Raw genomic sequence first — 21,743 nt, 5'->3', positions numbered from 1 at the left:
GTTTAAACTTGAACACTGTTCTCTTGTTGTTCACTTTGTCTCGCGTAACCATATCAAGCAGGCCCTGAGCAGGATCATGCAGCCAAAGCCCGAAACCAAGTTTAGCAGACGGAAAGCCCAGGGCCGAGAGGAACAGCTGGATGGATTATAATCTCATTGAAGTGTATTTATTTAGGATATCACAGTACCATTAACAGAAAAATCAAGGGGAATATTTAACAACATATTTAAAACACATCATCTAAACATCTGGATTTATGTAGCATATTAATATAAATAGACGAGGAAATGTGCAGTCACTGAACTGGCTACAATGTTTGGGCCCTTCATATGACTGCCAATTATTGTGCCGAGGAGTCCAAAAAGGGATCCAGCTTGAGATATCGGGTAGGGCATGACGAGATTGAGAGGACAAGGACGAGGCTGTGTAAGCTCTCAATTTCAAGATAATTATCTTCACAGAGAGACTTTGGCAGATCTATAACTCGTGTATGTCAAGATGCATCGGGAAGGTAAGTCAAATAGCCTGTCTTCTAGAACACGATGGCATAGTCTCTGTTATATAAAATGTGAAAGACTAAAGAGCTTTTGGGAGGGCATTGCCATGTTTATGGGTGCTCAGAACTAATAGAAACATAAGCTTTATAGTGGCAATTCAGTAGAGGCAGACTGAGAAACAGGTATTAAATGAGATCATATAACAGCGAACATGAAATCCGCTTCAGCCATTCACTAGCAGCCGGGATGGTGGCAGGCGAACGACTTTTAGGATTCGCTGATGTCGATTGTTTCGGCCTTCTCAATTCTATTGAGCACTGGATGCCGTATAATCAGTGTTAGAGGCCAAATGAAACATGGAGGTCAATAGTATTTACCTAGCATCAGGTATGTTTCTGCTTGAAATCAGCAACCAAGCATCGTGTACTGTATTCACCAAGAGATGAGAAGGAAATGTGATTTATAAATTTGCCAACGAAACTGCTGTCAGCAGAATCTCAGAGTGTGACAAAGAGGCGTACATCAGTGAGATTAATCAGCTGGTTGAGTGGTGCCGCAGCAACAACCGTGTTCTCAACAAGAATAAGAGAAATGAACTTATTGTCGACAAGCAGGAAGCAGGAGTCGAAGGAACACACGCCAGTCCTAATCGAGGATTCGGCAGTGGAAAAGGTGAGCTATTTCAAGTTCCAGGAGGTATTCTCTGAAGATCTGTCCAGATCCCAATATATGGATGTAAATAGGGAAATAAGCACGTCACTGGTATATTTTATGAAGAGCTGGAGAAGATTTGGTATATCACCAAAGACCCTACAAAATTTTTGCACAAGTCTAATATTCAAAACGTCAGCATTCTAACTGGCTAAATCGCCAGCTGGTATTTCGGCACCATTGCATGGGAACCGTAAATACTGCAGATGGTTGTGTGCAGCTATCCATAGGCACGAGGCGCCCCAACATTGAGAACATGTCAAAAGGCGGTGCCTCAAGGGGTTGGCAACAATCATTAATGGCTCCCACCATCCAGGATGTACCATCTTCTCATTACTGCCATCAGAAGTGCAGGGGTATGAAGGCACACACTCAACTTTTTAGGAACAGCTTCTGTTCCTTCTTCATCAGATTCTGAACAATCCATGAACCCACTAAAACTACCTCACTAATTTCCCCCTTTTATCACCACTTATTTATTTTTAAGCATCTCTTTCATATTGTACTTTTAGCATGTTTTATGTATTGCATTGTACTGCTGCTGCAAAACAATAAAATTCGCGACAATGTCAAAGAAAATTATTCTGATCCTGATGCTTATTCCGTGCTGTTGTCTATTGTCTGTGCACCTTTTGCTTTTAAAGGTCAGATGACAGGTACACATGCACGAACGAGCCTATCCGTCAAATCAGATCTCGAATCTAATCTCCACGAACCGCTAGGATCTGAATAACCTTAGTAATTAGCCGTATATCGTTACCTCTCTCGTCTCCCTGCCATATTTGCGACACGTGAAAAGGGAAGAATAGAACTATACTATATATATTAATGAAGCTAATATAAAGAAACTGAAAAATGTTTTACTCTTAAGAGCAAAAATAAGAACACACATGTGGAAACCAAGAAGTTTTCATTCTGAATTTATTTCAATATAATGTGGCGTACAGAATAAATCGCTATCTGCTATCTATTCCGCGACTTACTAGCATCTCTGAAGTACTACATTTTCAGAATCAACGTAAAGTTTAAAAAAATCTAATGCTATCGAGAGCTCTTCAGAATGTTAATGAATAAATGAAATTAATGGAATATTTCATTTGCGGTAGGATAACCTGAAGAGTGAATGCTATGCGTGGTCTTCAGTAAATCAGCAAAACGGAAATTCAAACAGCTACGCAGTAAGCAAGAAACACTTCCAAGCTACTAGTCATCAAATCAAGGATGATTAGGCGCACGATTTAAAGCTGTCAGTTAGAACAACTGACACGTTAACTAAAGTAGGTTTACCCTGGGATTTATTAATACTTCTGACTATATTTGTTTTTAGCGACGGATGTCCAACCAAACAGCTATAGGTGGTTCCCTTCTCCCAGTCTTCTGCGCTGATCCTCAGTTTGCTGGTAACCGAGTTAGAGCCGTTTTCCTTATCGCTGTTAAACTGGGTGGAGAATCCCGAATGCAAAAGGTTGTCATTAGCCATCCAGCCGACGTATATATCTTCCGGATAAAAACCGGTCACGAGGCAAATTAGGGTAGCTGCTTCCTCCGCTTGAATCTCCTCAGCTGATGGGTACAAGAGGTAGGCTTTAGGACGGTGCATTTCAGTAACTGGAAGAGAAAAACATACCTTAAATTAGTTTCATCTTTGACTTGCAGATTTGTATCTTCACCAGACTCCGGATGTTCAAATATCAATAAACTCAGAAATTAGATCAGCTTTTCAACACAAGACATATCGGCTCCAGGTATAAATAATGTGTTGCATTTGCTCTTTGTAATTAAGATACCAATTGTAGTTTTGCCGTTTTGTGTATTTACTTCTTTTCTACGTTACCATGGGTGTCCTGATCATTTCTTTTCTTCTGGATTGCTGTTACGCAACGGAATGGAGGAGATTATGTTTTCAATTCTATTGATTAGGTCATGAATGTCACTTCCAAAAAGTTTGTTTGATATACCATGCGTACTCAAGACGGCAGTTAATTGCGCTTACCCTTGTTTTTTTTGGAGGCGATTGTCAGTGGTGTTGGCAGATCACGGTCTTCTACGAAGCACAGGTATTCGGTTCCGCTGTTCCACTCCTCCACACTGATCTTCAGTTTGCTGATGATGACGGATTTATTTCCCCTCCTCTCCGGACCGCGAGTCTCTACTCCGTTCATTCTCCGACTCCCATTTACTTGCCAGGAGACTGTGACATTCTGTAAATCTGTGTAAACCACTTCGCACACAATTGTTGCTCTCCGAAGCATCCAAATCTCTTCAAAGGAAGGCCTTTTTATGATGGCATTAATGTCAGCCATAAAGCATTCTTCTGGCAAAAAAGTGGGAATGGTTATATTCATTCTGTGATGTTCACGATGTGGATTATAACAACTATAACCAGGCCGGAGTAGCTCATAATCCCACTGACGACGCATTTCTCTGTGACATTTTTTTCTGCTTCCCTAATACAGCTATACTTGCCTTATCAACCAGACTCCTCTATCTTCCTTGTCTGATATCCTCATTGATTCTCCTGATGATAGATACCACAGCGCAAATAGTACACTGACATGACTTTAACAGTAAGTATTTTTTTCCCATTCAGGGATGCAAACGTTCCCCCTTAGATCTTCAAAATACTGAGGGAAAACGTGGCCTCCTTCAAAGGTATTCACACAAAATGAGCAAAAGGTTTGTCTGCCAGTCCCCAGTGTGATTCTAAAAGAAGTTGATCGAAAAGAACTATTACGCGGAAAGTTATACTCAGTTAAAACTGCAGTACTTTCTGCATTATGGACGGAGTAGTACGCTCTTCGAAATAAGAAAACAAAATATAACATGCCAATGAATTCTAATAAAGAACACTGTTGTGTGATTAGCATTCAATACATCACTACTTTACGAACCGAGGACTGACTGCCAGCTCTTCAATATTTTCGGTCATATTTTGTGGAAGTTACTCCACTAGAAATAGGAAAATTTGCCAGTAACGTGAAACCGAAGCGGCCACGTTAACTCTGTAGGTTACCACGTGCCATAAAATGTAATGGAACCACGTATTCGAAGGAAGCGCTTGCCACTTAATTGATCTTGAAAATTATAAAAGTCTACTGCGATGTATGAGCCGACACCTACATTATTTACCACCCAACGCATTCCAGAAAAAATCTAAACTGTGGTATTAAAATACAGTAACATTAGGAGGATCAATTCAGTTTCAGATGTGTATGAGCCTTTAGTAATTTTGCTTTATTACTTTTGTTTCGATTCTCGATGCAGCTAGTAAGTTCATTGTTTACCTGTCTTGCATAGAAAATGTGAGCTATTTTCCTGAATTGCTTCAACGCTTCTGGTGAAGCATAATTTTCACAGCTGTTGGGTAGGGAGTTACAGGATATAAACCCATCGAAATTGAAGGGAAGGTGCCATACTCTATTTCCAAGTGACAACCACGTATTTGAAGCCTCAGTCCATCATGGTATTTTGTGTTTGGGTGATACTGTCAGAGTAGCACGAGTGAATAAAAACAGTCTATTTTGTGCATGTTAAACAGTACAGCAACCATGTACCAGAAGCGAACCCTGTAAGGGTTTACGGCCCTACAAGCTGTGGCGAACAGGATATCACAGTGATCGATACTGGGGCCTCAGATGCTCTGAATCTATTTCAATGATATTACTGGGGGATATACCAACGATATAGGTAAAAAATGGGATGATGTCCTACAAGGTGAATTTAGGGAGTTTGGAGATAAATTAAAAAGTAGGACCACAAAGGTAATAATCTCTGGATTACTACCAGTGCCACGTGCTAGTTAGAGTAGAAATAGGAGGATATTTCAGATGAATACATGGCTTGAACAATGGTGCAAAGGGGAGAGATTCAAATTTCTGGGGCATTGGAACCAGTTCTGGGAGAGGTGGGACCGGTATAAACAGGACAGTCTGCACCTGTGCTAGACTGAAACCAATGTCCTAGGGGGAGCGTGTGCTACTGCTGTTCAGGAGGCTTTAAACTAATGTGGCAGGGGGATGGATACAAGTGCAGAGAGACAGAGGGGTGTAAAATGAGGGTGGAAGCAAAAAGTAGTAAGTTCAAAAGTAAAACTGGCAGGCAGGCAAATCCAGGGCAAAAAGCAAAAATAGCCACTTTTCAACATAATTGTATAAGGGCTAAGAGTGTTGTAAAAAGAAACCTGAAGGCTTTGAGTGTCAATGCGAGGAGCATTCGTAACAAGGTGGATGAATTGAATGTAAAGATAGTTATTAATGAATATGATACGGTTGGGATCATAGAGACATGGCTCCAGGGTGACCAAGGATGGGAGATCAACATCCAGGGATATTCAATATTCAGGAGGGAGAGACAGGAAAGAAAAGGAGGTGGGGAGGCATTGCTGGTTAGAGAGGAGATTAACGCAATAGAAAGGAAGGACATTAGCCTGGAGGATGTGGAATCGATATAGGTACAGCTGCCTAACACTAAGGGGCAGAAAACACTGGCGGGAGTTGTGTACAGGCCACCTAACAGTAGTAGTGAGGTTGGGGATGGCATTAAACAGGAAATTAGAAATGCGTGCAATAAAGGAACGGTCGTTATAATGGGTGACTTCAATCTACATATAGATTGGGTGAACCAAATTGGTAAGGGTGTTGAGGAAGATGATTTCTTGGAAAGTATGCGTGATGGTTTTCTGAACCAACAGGTCGAGGAACCAACTAGAGAGCAGGCCATTCTAGGTTGGGTATTCAGCAATGAGGAAGGGTTAATTAGCAATCTTGTCGTGTGAAGCCCCTTGGGTAAGAGTGACCATAATACGGTGGAATTCTTCATTAAGATGGAGAGTGACATAGTTAATTCAGAAACAAAGCTTCTGAACTTAAAGAAGGTTAACTTTGAAGGTGTGAGATGTGAATTAGCTAAGATAGACTGGCAAATGATACTTAAAGGGTTGACGGTGGATATTCAATGGCAAGCATTTAAAGATCGCATGGATGAACTACAACAATTGTTCATCCCAGTTTGGCAAAAGAATAAACCAGGGAAGGTAGTGTACCCGTGGCTGACAAGGGAAATTAGGGATAGTATCAAGTCCAAAGAAGAAACATATAAATTAGCCAAAAAAAGCGGCACAGCTGAGGACTGGGAGAAATTCGGAGACCAGCAGAGGAGGACAAACGGCTTAATTAGGGAAGGGGAAAAAGATTATGAGAGAAAGCTGACAGGGAACATAAAAACTGACTGTAAAAGCTTTTATAGACAGAAAGATTGGTCAAGACAAATGTAGGTACTTTACAGTCAGAAACAGGTGCATTGATCATAGGGAACAAAGACATGGCAGACCAATTGAATAACTACTTTGGTTCTGTCTTCACTAAAGAAGACATAAATAATCTTCTGGAAATGGTAAGGGACCGAGGGTCTAGTGAGATGGAGGAACTGAGGGAAATACATGTTAGTAGGGAAGTGGTGTTAGGTAAATTGAAGGGATTAAAGGCAGATAAATCCCCAGGGCCAGATGGTCTGCATCCCAGAGTGCATATGGAAGTAGCCCTAGAAATAGTGGATGCATTAGTGATAATTTTTCAAAATTCCTTAGATTCTGGATTAGTTCCTGAGGATTGGAGGGTGGCAAATGTAACCCCAATTTTTTAAAAAAGTAGGGAGACAGAAACCGGGGAATTATAGACCGGTTAATCTGACATCGGTGGTGGGGAAAATGCTAGAGTCGGTTGTCAAAGATGTGATAACAGTACATTTGGAAAGAGGTGAAATTATCAGACAAAGTCAGCATGGATTTGTGAAAGGAAAATCATGTCTGACGAATCTTATAGAATTTTTTGAAGATGTAACTAGTAGAGTGGATAGGGGAGAGCCAGTGGAAGTGGTATATTTAGATTTTCAAAAGGCTTTTGACAAGGTCCCACACAAGAGATTAGTGTGCAAACTTAAAGCACACGGTGTTGGGGGTATGTTATTGATGTGGATAGAGAATTGGTTGGCAGACAGGAAGCAAAGAGTGGGAGTAAACGGGACCTTTTCAGAATGGCAGGCAGTGACTAGTGGGGTACCGCAAGGCTCAGTGCTGGGACCCCAGTTGTTTACAATATATATTAATGATTTAGACGAGGGAATTAAATGCAGCATCTCCAAGTTTGCGGATGACACGAAGCTGGGCGGCGGTGTTAGCTGTGAGGAGGATGCTAAGAGGATGCAGGGTGACTTGGATAGGTTAGGTGAGTGGGTAAATTCATGGCAGATGCAATTTAATGTGGATAAATGTGAGGTTATCCACTTTGGTTGCAAGAACAGGAAAACAGATTATTATCTGAACGGTGGCCGATTAGGAAAAGGGGAGGTGCAACGAGACCTGGGTGTCTTTGTACACCAGTCATTGAAAGTGGGCATGCAGGTACAGCAGGCGGTGAAAAAGGCGAATGGTATGTTGGCATTCATAGGAAGAAGATTTGAGCACGGGAGCAGGGAGGTTCTACTGCAGTTGTTCAAGGCCTTGGTGAGACCGCACCTAGAATATTGTGTGCAGTTTTGGTCCCCTAATCTGAGGAAAGACATTCTTGCCATAGATGGAGGACAGAGAAGGTTCAGCAGATTGATTCCTGGGATGGCAGGACTTTCATATGAAGAAAGACTGGATCGACTAGGCTTATACTCACTGGAATTTAGAAGATTGAGGGGGGATCTTATTGAAACGTATAAAATTCTAAAGGGATTGGACAGGCTAGATGCAGGAAGATTGTTTCCGATGTTGGGGAAGTCCAGAACGAGGGGTCACAGTTTAAGGTTAAAGTGGAAGCCTTTTAGGACCAGGATGAAGAAAAACTTCTTCACACAGAGAGTGGTGAATCTGTGGAATTCTCTGACACAGGAAACGGTGGAGGCCGGTTCATTGGCTATATTTAAGAGGAAGTTAGATATGGCCCTTGTGGCTAAAGGGATCAGGGGGTATGGAGAGAAAGCAGGTACAGGGTTCTGAGTTGGAAGATCAGCCATGATCATACTGAATGGCAGTGCAGGCTCGAAGGGCCGAATGGCCTACTCCTGCACTTATTTCCTATGTTTCTATATACTGTAATATGTCTGTTTACTGGGAATAGAAGTTATGTGGAATCGTGGCCTGTGAAAAAGATTCTGGGAGAATTTGGTGGGATGTACGCAAGGTAAGTAAATTGGTAAGTACTCAGCAGATTGAATGTTACGTGGAAAACGTGAGGATATCGACTGAGGAGAAATAAATATGACGATAGTATATTTTATGAATGGTCGGAAACTGGAAAATGTTGGTGTTCGGGGTGGTCTGAATGTTCTTGTGCGTGAACCATTGAATATGCGGAGCAGATTGTTACAATTTATTTTAGTTATTGTTTAGAACTTATGCCGCAGAAATCTCACTTTGCAATCGGTGTCAACTTTAGAATCTGATATCGATCTTCCCGCAAGACATGGACTGCTTCATTTGATGAGGATTGTGACTGGATTTGTTCAATATGCTGACATAAACGACCATCTGTGCTTATCATGAAAAAGAGTTCACTCATGAAGCTCCTGAAGGGTACTAAACTGCCCTAACCATCTAATACGATGACGTATTTGTGATTGTATAATTGATTTCCATCATTTTCTTTGGGGCAAATAGTGGTTCCGACCTTTGCCAACCAACAACACGGAGCCACGGTAGCGCGACGCTATTACCGCTCGGAACGTTTTGGAGTTCGGAGTTTAATGCCTGCGCTGTTCTATAAGGAGTCTCTACGTTGTCCCCGTGGAATGCACGGGTTTTCCCCAGCTGCTCCAGTTTCTTCCCAGAGTCAAAGAAGAACATACCGGGTTGGTTAGTTGGGGTCATTGAGAAGCATAACTCGCATGTATCTGTATCGCAATGGAATACATGGAATTGCAGAGGCACGAGAGAGGAGCTTGTCCAGGTAGATTGGAAGAGAATATTGGCGGGGATAACGGCAGAGCAGAGATGGCTGAAGTTTCTGGGAATAGTTCCACAAGGCGCAGGATAGATATGTGCCACAGAGGAAGAAGTTCTCAACTGGAAGGGGTAGGCAACCGTGGCTGGCAAAGGAAGATCAGGCCTGTGTAAAAGCCAAGGAAAGAGCATATAAGGTAGCCGAAGTGAGTGGGAATTTAAATGATTGGGAAGCGTTTAAAATCAAACAAAAGGCAACTAAAAAAAAGCTATAGAAAGGGAAAAAGTGAAATTTGAGGACAGACTAGACTATAATATAAAGCAGGATATTAAAAGTTTTTTTTTTTCAATTATATAAAGGGTAAAAGGGAGTTGAGTGGTAATATTGGACCATTAGAAAATGAAGCTGGTAAGGTAGTAATGGGGACAAAGAAATGCCAGATGAACGTAATGGGTACTTTGCACCTGTCTTCACTGTGGAAGACACTAGCAGTGTGCCAGAGGTCAATGGGCATCAGGGAGCAGGAGTGAGTGCCATTGCTATTACAAAGGAAAATAGTGCAAGGCAAACTTAAAGGTCTTAAGGTACATAAGTCACCTAGGTCAAATGGTTTACATCCCAGACTCCTGAGAGAGGTTGCTGAAGAGATAACGGATGCATTGGCCATGATCTTTCAAGAATCACTTGATTCTGGCATGGTCCTGGAGGTCTGGAAAATGGCAAATGTCACTCCACTCTTTAAGGAGGGAGAGTTATAGGCCAGTTAGCCTAACCTCAGTGGTTGGGAAAGCGTTGGAGTCTATTACTAAGGGTGAAGTTTTGAGGTACTTGGAGACTGATGTTAAAAAGGTCAAAGTAAGCATGGTTTCTGTGAAGGGAAATCTTGTCTGACAAATCTTTCAGAATTCTTCGAGGAAGTAACAACCAGGGTGGACAGAGGCGAGGGAGTGAATATCATTTAATTGGATTTTCAGAAGTGGTGTGATAAGATGCCACAACTGAGGCTGCTCAACAAGATAAAACCTCATCTCTTTACCGGAAAGATGCAAGTATGGATTCCAGAATAGTTGACAGACAGGAGGCAGTGAATGGGAATAAAAGGAGTCTTTTTCTGGTTAGCTGCCGGGGACTACTGCTGTTCCTCACGGGTCAGGAATAGGACACCTGTTTTTCACATTGTTTATCAATGGTTCACTTAATGGAATTGATGGCTTCGTGGCAAAATTTGCGGCTTATACGAAGAAAGGTGAAGGAGCAGGTAGTGCTGAAGAAGCAATGCAATTGCAGCAGGGCTTGGAGAAATTGGAAGAATGGACAAAAAGGTGGCAAATGGAAGACAGTGTTGGGTAATGTATGATAATACATTTTGGCAAAAGGAACAATAGTGTGGACTATTATCTAAATGGGGAAAAGTTTCAAATATCAGAGGTGCAGAGGGACTTAGATGTCCTCGTGCTAGACTGCCAGAAGGTTCATTTACAGGTTGAGTTTGTGGTAAAGAAGGTCCAATGCAACGTTGGCATTTATTTCTAGGGCAATAGAATATAACGGCAAGGAGTTTGTGCTGATCATTTATAAGGCACTAGTCAGGCCGCACTTAAAGTATTGTCAACAGTTTAGGGCCCAATATCACAGAAAGGATGTGTTGTCATTGAAGAGAGTCCAGAGGAGGTTCCCGCGGATCATTCCAGGAATGACGGGGAAAACTTATGCGGAGCGTATGGCAGCTTTGGGACTATACTCACTGGAATTTAGAAGAATGCGTGTGGATCTCATTGAAACCTCCTTAATGTTGAGAGGACGAGATAGGGTGATGTGGAAAGGATGTTTTCTATGGTGGGGTATCAAGACCGAGATGGCACAGCCTCAACATTGACGGGCGACCCTTTAGAACAGAGGTAACGAGGAATTTTTTCAGCCAGAGAATAGTAGATCTGTGGAATGCTCTGCCACAGACTGCGGTGTTGGCCACCCGTACATATCGTTAAGGCGGAAGTTGATCGTTTTCTGATCGGCATCAAAGGATATGGCGAGAATTTTATTGGTGACGTAATTGTCGCAACGCCCGTCTTATAACCATTTTATGTAGCCATATAACCATATAAAAATTACAGCACGGAAACAGGCCATCTCGGCCCTTCTAGTCTGTGCTGAACGCTTACTCTCACCTAGTCCCACCGACTTGCACTCAGCCCATAACCCTCCATTCGTTTCCTGTCCATATACCTACCCAATTTTTAAAAAAATGACAATATCGAACTTGCCTCTACCACTTATACTGGAAGCTCGTTCCACACAGCTACAACTCTCTGAGTAAAGATGTTCCCCTTCGTGTTACCTCTAAACTTTTGCCCCCTCAACTACCCTGAGTCTTCCCTGAATTATGTATTAACTTACAGCTTTACCAGAGGGCAGCTCGCTCACAGTCATGTCGTTTTCCCTCTGCAATCTGCTGCCTGATATCCAGCAGTTTCTGTTCCTCTTTCTGCATCTACACTACTTTGCAGTTCGATTGTTCTTATTGCACCCACCTTTTGTGTTTCGTGTCCGTTTTGATAACGGAGTATCTAATTGATTGTCCTGCACCGAGCAGGAGTATTCAACCCCGCTGTCCCACTCCGCAACGCTGCTGGTCAAACGGCTAACTGTCAGGTATTGGCTTCCGAACTTTGTTGCTTGTCCTGTTTGAACACCATCAGCCCTTTCCTTTCCATCCACTCTCCAAGATATGGAGACCTCAGCTGGAGTTATGGCGATCACTTCACACACCAGTGTGGCAGTTTTGTTTGTGCACATTTCTTCAACGGTAGGATCTCTGAGAAACAATGCGAAACCTAGAACACAAAATTGAAAGGATGATTTATTGATAACGAGCCTGAAACTTAGCAATAATTTCAATTTAATAATAAAGAAGGGTGATGGGACGGATGCATTCAGTCTTTCCCTGAAAGGACGACAGTGACAAAATACCGGAGTGGGGAAGGGGTCAGTGGCTTGTGGCAGAATAGTCAGAGGTATGGAGCTAGTCGAGGGAGGACAGAACACAGAAAGCTAGATCGTGGAAGCGAATATTATGGAAAAAGGTGGCAAAATACCAGCGTCTAAGGTCATTCCATGTATTTATTCAAGAATGAAAGACCAGTTTAGCACAAAGTTTAACGGTTGGAGTTGTCGGGTGGTTGCCTCGACTACTTTCTTCCTTTCATTTATTTCTTTCCTTTTTTGTAATTTATTTTTAATTGAAGTTCATCATGAGACAAACATTTCCATAAGATGTTTTTTAGCATTGTACATATATATCATATAATCATATATATCACAGATCTCCACAGAGTATTTATCTGAGGCATACACTTATAGAAAAGATTGGAAAGAAAAAACAAGCAAAAGGAAAGAACTTTGTACAAGTAGGAAGGGATCTTTTTTTTTTACAACATATTCATTAATTTGTGAGAATAAAATCAGGCCTATGAGGCATTATGTAGTTAAGCCATTTTTCCCATTATGAATCAAATTGTTCCAGCTTATGATTAACAGATGCTGTTATCTTCTCCATTTTGTAAATGTTCATTGTAATTTCCATCCATGTATTTAAAGTTGGGCTCTCCTGTGATAACCATTTCCCAGTAAGAGTCTTTTTACCAGCCACTAACAATATATTCATTAAATATGTATCTCTTTTCAACCATTCTTGAGGTATATATCCAAAATATATGGTCTTACTCTCTAAGGGTATTTCACATTTAAGGATATCTTGCAGGGCATTGTGTACCCCCTCCAATAGTTTTTTGATAACAGGGCAGTCCCAAAAATTATGATAATGATTTGCAGTTTGATTCCCACAATTTCTCCAGCAAACATGGAGGTTACTATCATAATGGGATTTCTGAGAGGGTGTAATAAAGTATCTTATCAAAATTTTCCATCCAAACTCCCTCCATTTCTGTGAAATTGAACACTTCCATTGATACCTCCATATTATTGTCCATTCTTCCGCAGATATAATTATCCCTCCTTCCTTCTCCCATTTTGTTTTAATGTATGAAGTCAAATGTGTTTTAAGTTCTGACAACCCCTTATACCTGCTTGAAATGATTCTACTACCATTATCTGAATTATATGCTTTTCTAAATAGCTCTACCAATCATGTACTTGCCTTGGTTACATTTTAAGCGTCTTATTACCATATTGTCGCATCTGTAAATACCAATAAAAATCTTGTTTTTCTAATAAGTGTTTCTCTTTAAGCATTTCAAAGCAGAACAGTGTTCCTTCTTTCATTATGTTGCAAAGAACTGTTATTCCTTTAGCTGTCCAGTCCATAAATCTAGCATCCAATTTATTTGGTGTAAAATCCGAGTCATATGCACACCATTTAAGAATTGCAATATCTCCCTCTAGATTATATTCTTTTATAGTAGTTTTCCATATTTTAAGAGTCAATTTCACCCATGGGTTATCAATAGTGTTAATGTACCTTTGCAGGTTGTTATCAGTCACAATTGCTTGTATGAGGATGGGAAGTACCCGCTCCTCAATGTTTTTCCATTGAGCGTCACATGATGGGTTGCACCAACATATCACAGCTCTCAATTGTGCTGCAAAAAATTAATCTTTAAGGGAAGGAAGGCGCCATCTCCACTTTTTCTTTGCTAATTGCAAAGTTTTGAGACGAACTCTAGGCCTTTTACCCTGCCAAATATAGCTTTATTAGCATCTTGTTCCATTATTGAATTGATTTTGATTAATCTCTATTGGTAGGGTCTGAAAGAAATATAACAGTCTGGGCAGTATATTCATTTTAATAGACTCAATCCTTGAACTGAGACTGAAAAAACGGAATCAGGTTCCATCTTGCCATACCTTCCTTAATTTTTTTACATAAACGCTGAAAATTACTTCTGATAATTTTGCCAAATCTTTTGGCATAATGATGCCCAAATATTTGAAAGACTCTGTGTGCCATGCCCAGGGGTACCTACTTTCAATTTATCTTGGTGGGGTATAGTAATATGAAAGTAATTGGGTTTTATCTATGTTGATCTTGTATCCTGATAATTGACCATATTTTTCAAAGGATTGCATCAATTTATGTAAAGAGTATGTTGGCTGCCCTGGATAGATCAAAATGTCATCCGCATAACAAGCCAATTTATGCTCTGTCCCTTTAATAGTAATTCCCCTGATATCTTCATTTTGTCTGATATATTGAGCTAATGGTTCCAGATATAACGCGAAGAGTAGCGGTGATCATGCACAACCCTGTCTCGTGCCCCTTTCTAGGGTAAGACTATTTGATAAATATCCATTGATTTTAATCCTAGCAGTAGGATTGTCATATTGTGACTGTATAGTTTTAATAATTGTGTCTTGGAAACCAAATCTATGTAAAACTCCGTAAAATAAATTCCAATTAACCGAATCAAATGCTTTTTCAGCGTCCACGCTTATCACTATTGCTTCGATTTTATTTTTTGTATATGATCCATAATGTGAAGTGTCCTTCGTATATTGTCTTGAGTCTGGCGTTGTCGTATAAAACCTGTCTGATCGCTACGTATCAATATGGGTAGAAACTCCTCTAATCATTTGGCCATGATGGAGGTAAATAATCTATAATCTACATTAAGGACATTGGTCTAAATGACCCGCATTCCATTTTTAATTTTTTTAATACTTTATTGTCACTAAACAATTGATACTAGAGCAATTATCACAGATAATTTAATTATCAGAATTGGAACCCTGGGAGATCTCCAGCCTTCTGGATAAACATATTTGCATCAGGTTCACCGAACAGCAGCTCCTCAAACAACGTGTTATGGAACTGGAGCCACAGCTCGTTGACCTTCAGCTCATATGGGAAAATGAGGAGGTGAGAAATAGCATCTACAGGGAGTGGTCACGCCTAAGCATGGTGACTGTCAGGAGGACAGAAAATGGGCAGCCGATGCAGAATACCTTTGTGGCCGTTCCCCTCAATAATAAGTATACCACTTTGGAGTGTGTGTGTGTGTGTGTGTGTGTGTGTGTGTGTGTGTGTGTGTGTGTGTGTGTGTGTGTGTGTGTGTGTGTGTGTGTGTGTGTGTGTGTGTGTGTGTGTGTGTGTATGTGTGTGGTGCACTACGATGACCTACCAGCAGGGGGAAACCGCAGCATTAGGGTTTCTGGCACTGCATCTGCTGCTATGTTTCAAAAGGAAAGGGGGCAGAAGAGGACTGAACTAGTGGTAGGAACAGTTGACACCAGAATCTGTGGACACGAGAGAGTCACCCGGATAGTATGTTGCTTCCTGAGTGCAAGATTCAGAGACGTCTCAGAATGGATCCAGAGGATTTTAAATGGGGAAGATGAGCAGGCAGATGTCTTGGTACATAGGAACACCAATGGCGTAGGTAGGAAAAGGGAGGAGCCCTGAAGAGAGAATTTAATCTGCTAAGTAAAAAGCTGAAAACCAGGACCTCTAGTGTTGTACTGTACTCTCTGGAGTTCTGCCTGTGTTACGCCACAGTGAAGTTCAAAATAGGATGGTCTAGCAGATGAATGTATGGTTGAGGAACTAGTGCAGGGGCACTGTTGAAGATTTATGGATCATTGGGATCCCTTCTGGATGACCTACACAATAGGAGCGTGTTTGGGGATCAATATACTTGCGCTAATGTTTACAAGAGCTGTTGAAGAGGGTTTCAACTAACTTGGCGAGGTGATGGGAGACGGTGAGATAGTGCTGAGGATGTGGCAGCTGGTATGCAAGCAGAGGTAGTGTGCAGTGGGATTTTCAAGAAGGTCAGATAGATGATTGGGCAAAATTACAGTCAGTGAGTTGCAGTGCAACAGGGGGACAAGTGGAAAAATGGTGACGAATACTGGACAGAATATCTTATATCTGAATGCATGCAGTTTGCGAAATAAGGTAGATGATTTGTAGCGCAGTTTAAGACAGGCAGTTATGACGATGTAGGCATCACTGAGTTATGGCTAAAATAAGATTATAGTTGGGAGCTCAGCGTCCAAAGATACACATTGTATGGAAAGAACAGGCAGGTAGGCAGAAGGGATAGCGTGATGCTGTTGGGAGAAAATGAAATTCAATCCTGAGAAAGAGGTGATATAGGATCAAAGATGTAGAATCGTTATAGGTAGAGTTAAGGAACAGCAAGCGTAATAAAGCATGGATGGGAGATATTGTATTACTAGGGAGAAGGTGCTTGGAAAGCTGATAGGACTGCAGGTGGATAAGTCATCTGGACCAAATGGACTACGGCCTACGGTTCTAAAAGTGGTAGCTGATGAGATTGTGGAATCTTTAGTAGTGATCTTTCAAGAATCACTAGATTCTGGCATGATTCCGGAGGGATGTAAAATTGCCAATGTCACTCCACTCTTCAAGAAAGGAGGGAGGTTGAGTAAAGTAAATTATAGGCCAGTTAAGCTTACCTCAGTGGTTGGAAAATACTTGATTTGATTGTTAAGGCTGAGGCTTCGGGATACTTGAAAGCATAGTTTCCTGAAGGGAAAATCCTCACAAATCATTTAGAACTCTTTGAAGAAGTAGCGTCGGTATTAGAGGAAAGATACTAGCATGGACAGAGCATTGGCTGATTGGCAGGAGGCAAAGAGAGGGAATAATGCAAGTCTTTATTGGTTGGCTGTGGTGACTCTGGTGTTCTACAGTGGTCTGTTGGGCTGCTTCTTTTTACGTTATATGCCAATGAATTGCATGACAGAGTTGATGACTTTGTGGCCGTTTGCAGAGGATTCCAGATATGCTGAGAATCGGGGTAGTGTTGAGGAAACAGGGAGTCTGCGGAAGGACTTAGACTGATTGGGACAATGAGCAAAAAAGTAACAGTTGTAATAGAAAGACGAAGTGTATGGTCATGCACATCGGTAGAAGGAATTAAAGCCTAGACTAGAATGAGGAGAAATTTCAAAGAATCTGTGGTGTAAAGGGAATTGGGTGTCCTCGTGCAGGATTCCTCTAAAGGTTAATTGCAAGTTGAATCGGTGATCAGGAAGGCAAATGCAATTTTAGCATTCATTTCGAGAGGACTAGAATATAAAATCAAGGATGTAATGCTTTATAAGGCACTGGTAAGGCCTCATTACCAGTGCCTTATAAAGCATCACATCGTTGATTGTGAGCAGTTTGAGGCCTCTTAGAAAGAATGTGATGACATTGTAGAAAGTTCAAAGGAAATTCACAAAAGTGATTACGATTTTGAACGTCTATCACAGGAGCGTTTATTCATTGGAATTTAGTAAAATTAAGAGGGTGGTCACGTTGAAACGTATCAAGTGTGGAAAGGTCTAAATAATGTGGACAAGGAAAATATGGTTCCTCTTGTGAGGGAGTCTAGAATCAAAAGGTACAACGTCAGAACCGAGGGACGTCCATTTAGAAAGGAGATGAGGATGATATTTTTATTAGCCAGAGGGTGGTGAATCTGTGGATTTCGTTGGCATACACGGTGTAGATAGAGGCCAGATCCTCGAGTGTATTTAAAGCTCCGGTTGATAGATTCTTGATAAGTCTTTGCGTGCAGATAATGGTGGAGCATACCGGTGCGCCGAACTGCCTAGTTCTGCTCCAGACTCATGGCCTTATGGGTAATCTTGGGCACTAACTGAGAGCGTTATTTGTAACCTCACTGGATTTGCAAGGGAAGGAAAGCGAAAGATAAAATACGTGAATTGAGTTTTTGAGATCAAGACAGAAAACCTGGGATGTCACTTGCCGAAGCGAAGGAATCTTGAGATACGACTCGGAGATCAGGAACCATCCATTCATTTCATTGGACTGAATAACAGGTGCTGGTATCGGACAGTTTCATTTTGATTGTCATTAGCACAGCAAAATAGAAAGGGCATTGATTTAGTCTGGAAGTATTCAATAAATTCACCTCCCCAATTGTTTGGTTAAGTGCGTGGCATCGACTGTGCTTGACGACGGAGAAGTTCCTTTCATGAAAATGATCAAAACCCGAGGGGAAGGTCTGCATTAATTGCTAGAGTATTGGGAGAAAATGGGCTGGGCAGATGGAATAATATAACACAGCGCTACATACTAACAAAGACGACTTTTTTACTTGCCTATTTAAAAAACAAAACACGTAGAGCTGGATTAGGTTCCAACAAAAATACAAACAAAAATGAGATTCAGTGGATTTTTAAAACCAGCTAAGCTCGGACAAAGGAGCTCCACAGCATGTTAAAAACTAAGAAATGTGAAGCAAACAAACAGCAATAAGTTGAAGTAAATTGCATCAATTATGGGTAGTATTGCAAATTGCTTCCCTCCGCTTTTCTGGGTCAGACTTTTAACTTCTTTTGAGTTTGTATCGGGGGAGGAATTACTTGTAGGAACTATCGTTCAATTTATTTGATGAAAATTAAAACTCGTTTCGCAGCAACGGTTCCATTGCAACCTATAATTTAGCAGACCGTTTAACTAACGGCAGTTTTATATTTTGTACTGCAACACAGTCTGTTTAATACCAATTTTATAATTGATATCTTGAGCGATACTGAACGCCTGAAATAACACTCATTACGATCTGGAGTGTAATTTTTATTTGAATTTGAATTGGCAATTGACTTCGAGGCATTCAGCGAGATGGTGGGGACTTAATATTATCGTGTCCCGCTTTCACAGACTAAGTTGATTATGTTATCATTCAACTAGTACCTCTTCTCGCCTTGCGATCAGAACCACCTATCGCCTACCTCTGCCCTCCCTGAACAGTCTGACAATTGACATTAAAATTCGGTGCATTAAAATATAACCAAAGTTATACAAGTCAAACGAGTCTGAGAAAATTTGTTTCATCCTGTACTTCCAGGCTTGCACGGATTTTAAGTGGTTGTTAGAAAACGATATGTCTTTCTAAATAAATACATTTTATTCTATTCCAGCAATGTATCAAGTTGTTTTCACTACGAGTTTATGATTCAAATTCCCTGCCAAGCATCAAATTAATAAAATACCGTTTATATTTATAGCGACCCCTTTGTGTACTGAAACCTATTTCATCTTCAAACTTCTTTCGTTCTTGGGTTCACTTTACACACTAAATCTTCATATATTTCAACTGATAAAGAGGTTTTCTCTAATATAGGTATCGCATGGCGATGTAGCTCATGTCTGCTAATCGGCACTCAAATATACAAATATATGAAAAATCGCATTATATCAATGTATCAGGTAACACTTTAAAGTTACTGTCGGGGGAGGCATGCAGCAGGTCGAGGGTAATTGATACGCTTCGATTTGTAAAAGTACTCCAAGTTCAATTTTCTTCTTTTAAGCCAACGAAAGAATTATCTTGGGAGGAAAGGCGCGTATTTAACTTCTTCTGGGACATCTCAGCGAGTTAGCATTTTTCTATTTGCAAAAGTACATTATGATAGTGTACTACTCCGTTTGCATAATTTAAGTGGGTTTTTTTTGTAATTTCTTTTTTTATTGAAGATTAAGTGAGATTCTAATTGCCCTTCTCATCGGGAAACATATGCGCTTGCCCAACATGTAATAAAATATGTCACTTACCAGCTGTCACAGTCAGCTTTGTGCCACCTCCGTATACGTACACAATGATTTACTTCCTATTCATCCCAATACGGAAAGTGATCATTAAAAGTGAATTATAGAGGTAGGTCTTCCAGAATAAGACAGAAGCAAAATGCTTAACAATATATTCTAGTGGTCAGCAGGTCTCAATTTCTTTCAGTTTTCATCCGCACTTCTGTATATTCGGTGCATTAAAAGCGCTTGTGATATTGAAACGGGAAAATTGTTGATTAAGCACCAAGGAATGTAGGTGGAATTCAACCCAAAGAAGAAGTATCTTTTTAAAATTATGTCGAGCAACATCCACGAACGTAAAGGCACAGTTTGTAATCCCATTTACAAATCGACGAACAAAATAAAACTGCCCCGGAGGTTTGTGCTATGGCTTAGACTGCTGTGGCTTTGTGTTGACACATCATTTCACGTGAGCACAATAAACTCACTGTTGTAAATAGTGTATAAATCGGTCAAGTAATCCTATCCCTCCATGATATGAGGGAACTGGACATGAATGAAAATGTTGTATTGGCTTCCATCGATAATAACTCTCAGCCAGGCAGATATCAAGGAAAATATCAAAGCTTTGTTATTCATATGATTATAACATTTACACAACAATTACACAAGTATATAGAGCAAGGCTCTATTATGCGTACCAGTGTCTGGCAGAGGCAGTATGTTTGGCAGTGAAAAGTTTTAGTTGCTGAAAGAATGTCTTGCATTAGCTTTGCATTAAGAATTGCGGAGGAGATTTATGCATGACGGCGATTGAAGATTCATCACTGTGACACTTTTGTTCACACAGTCATTGATGCCAGTACTAAAAGGTTCCTTGTACATCAATACTAGATCATGTGGTCAAGACGCAAATTACAATCTTGCTTAAGGCCGTTTTTATTCCGCACAGCTACTTTTATGGCCAATAATCCCTCGAAAATAGCGTCTGCATTGTACAGTTCAGAAACGGGTTAGCATTGTCCTTTCTCCAATTACCAAATGCATTGGTGATTTTTGAATTGCAGATTCCATGCTTTGGATCACTGTGGCATTCTTTATCTGCACAGTGGTTCATTCAGTAGCAATAATGTCTCCATTTGCATAACTCTGGAAGGACAAAGTGACGCTGCACCTCCAACTGTGCCCACTTGGATATGTGCGGCATAGTGACTGTCGCTAACGTTTTATAAACCAACCCTCGCTCTACAATGTAACCCGTTACTGCTCAGCAATTTTCTTCTCCAAAAGACCGAAGCAATCATAGTTTCTCGCGTGAAAGATTTTCCAACGTATTTGAATTGGCTTGCGCTCAACTTCGTTACTGTGGTAGTAGAGAGCATGGCAGAAATAGGTGGCTGTATCTTCAACAATTAGATTCCTGATCTGCAGCGAAGAGGAGTTTGTTGGCTTGTTGAGAGATTCCGCATATCGTCCTCCAATCGATAAGCTTTCGTTATTGGTTTGACCGGGTCTTTGGCGGTACCAAAGAGTGCTATTCAGGCCACAGAAAGCATCTTTTAAAACACAGTTGATGGTCAGAGTTTCGCCTGTTTGTTTTGTTGCTTCTTTTGGTGTCTGTTCTACCCATACACCGAAGGCATCTGAAGGGAGGAAACCAAATTTAATCATCACATATCTGAAGCAGCACAGGATGTAACATAAAATGAAATTTGTTTACGCAACGGCAAAATACTAATCATCATTCTCTTTAAAAATAAACTGCACGTACTCGGTAACCACGCTAAAAATATCAAAACACACAAAATATTCATGGTTTCTTCACCACCAGAAAGCCTGTTAAGTAGAGAAGTTTCCAGACATCAGCGTCGGCTGTCTGTGCAAACTTGTGAAGGAGCAAAGACTTTATAAGCCTCGGGAGTCTGGGCTCATTTGCATAATGCAGAAGGCGTATCAACAGCGATTATAGCTCGGTTAATGATACATATTATATCTGATATTTCCATAATTACATCGGTGAAATATATGAGCATTAACGTATGGATAGAGATATAGAGAAAGATCTCCATCCCCACTGAATGTATTTC

General features: G+C 40.8%; 1 gene segment (V, D, J or C); it reads right to left on the bottom strand.

Annotated features, from left to right (window-relative positions):
- Nucleotides 1–2,113: 2,113 nt before the first annotated feature.
- Nucleotides 2,114–20,715, bottom strand: LOC140716196 (Ig heavy chain C region-like). The segment is given in 4 exon segments: nt 2,114–2,817; nt 3,203–3,520; nt 11,663–11,965; nt 19,681–20,715. Coding segments are annotated over 3 exon segments (966 nt in total).
- Between the last annotated feature and the right edge of the window lie 1,028 nt (nt 20,716–21,743).

The sequence above is a fragment of the Hemitrygon akajei genome, chromosome 25, assembly GCF_048418815.1.
Source record: "Hemitrygon akajei chromosome 25, sHemAka1.3, whole genome shotgun sequence".
Taxonomy (NCBI): domain Eukaryota; kingdom Metazoa; phylum Chordata; class Chondrichthyes; order Myliobatiformes; family Dasyatidae; genus Hemitrygon; species Hemitrygon akajei.
The sequence above is the reverse complement of the archived record's forward strand: the minus strand, read 5'-3'. Positions and strand labels throughout refer to the sequence as shown.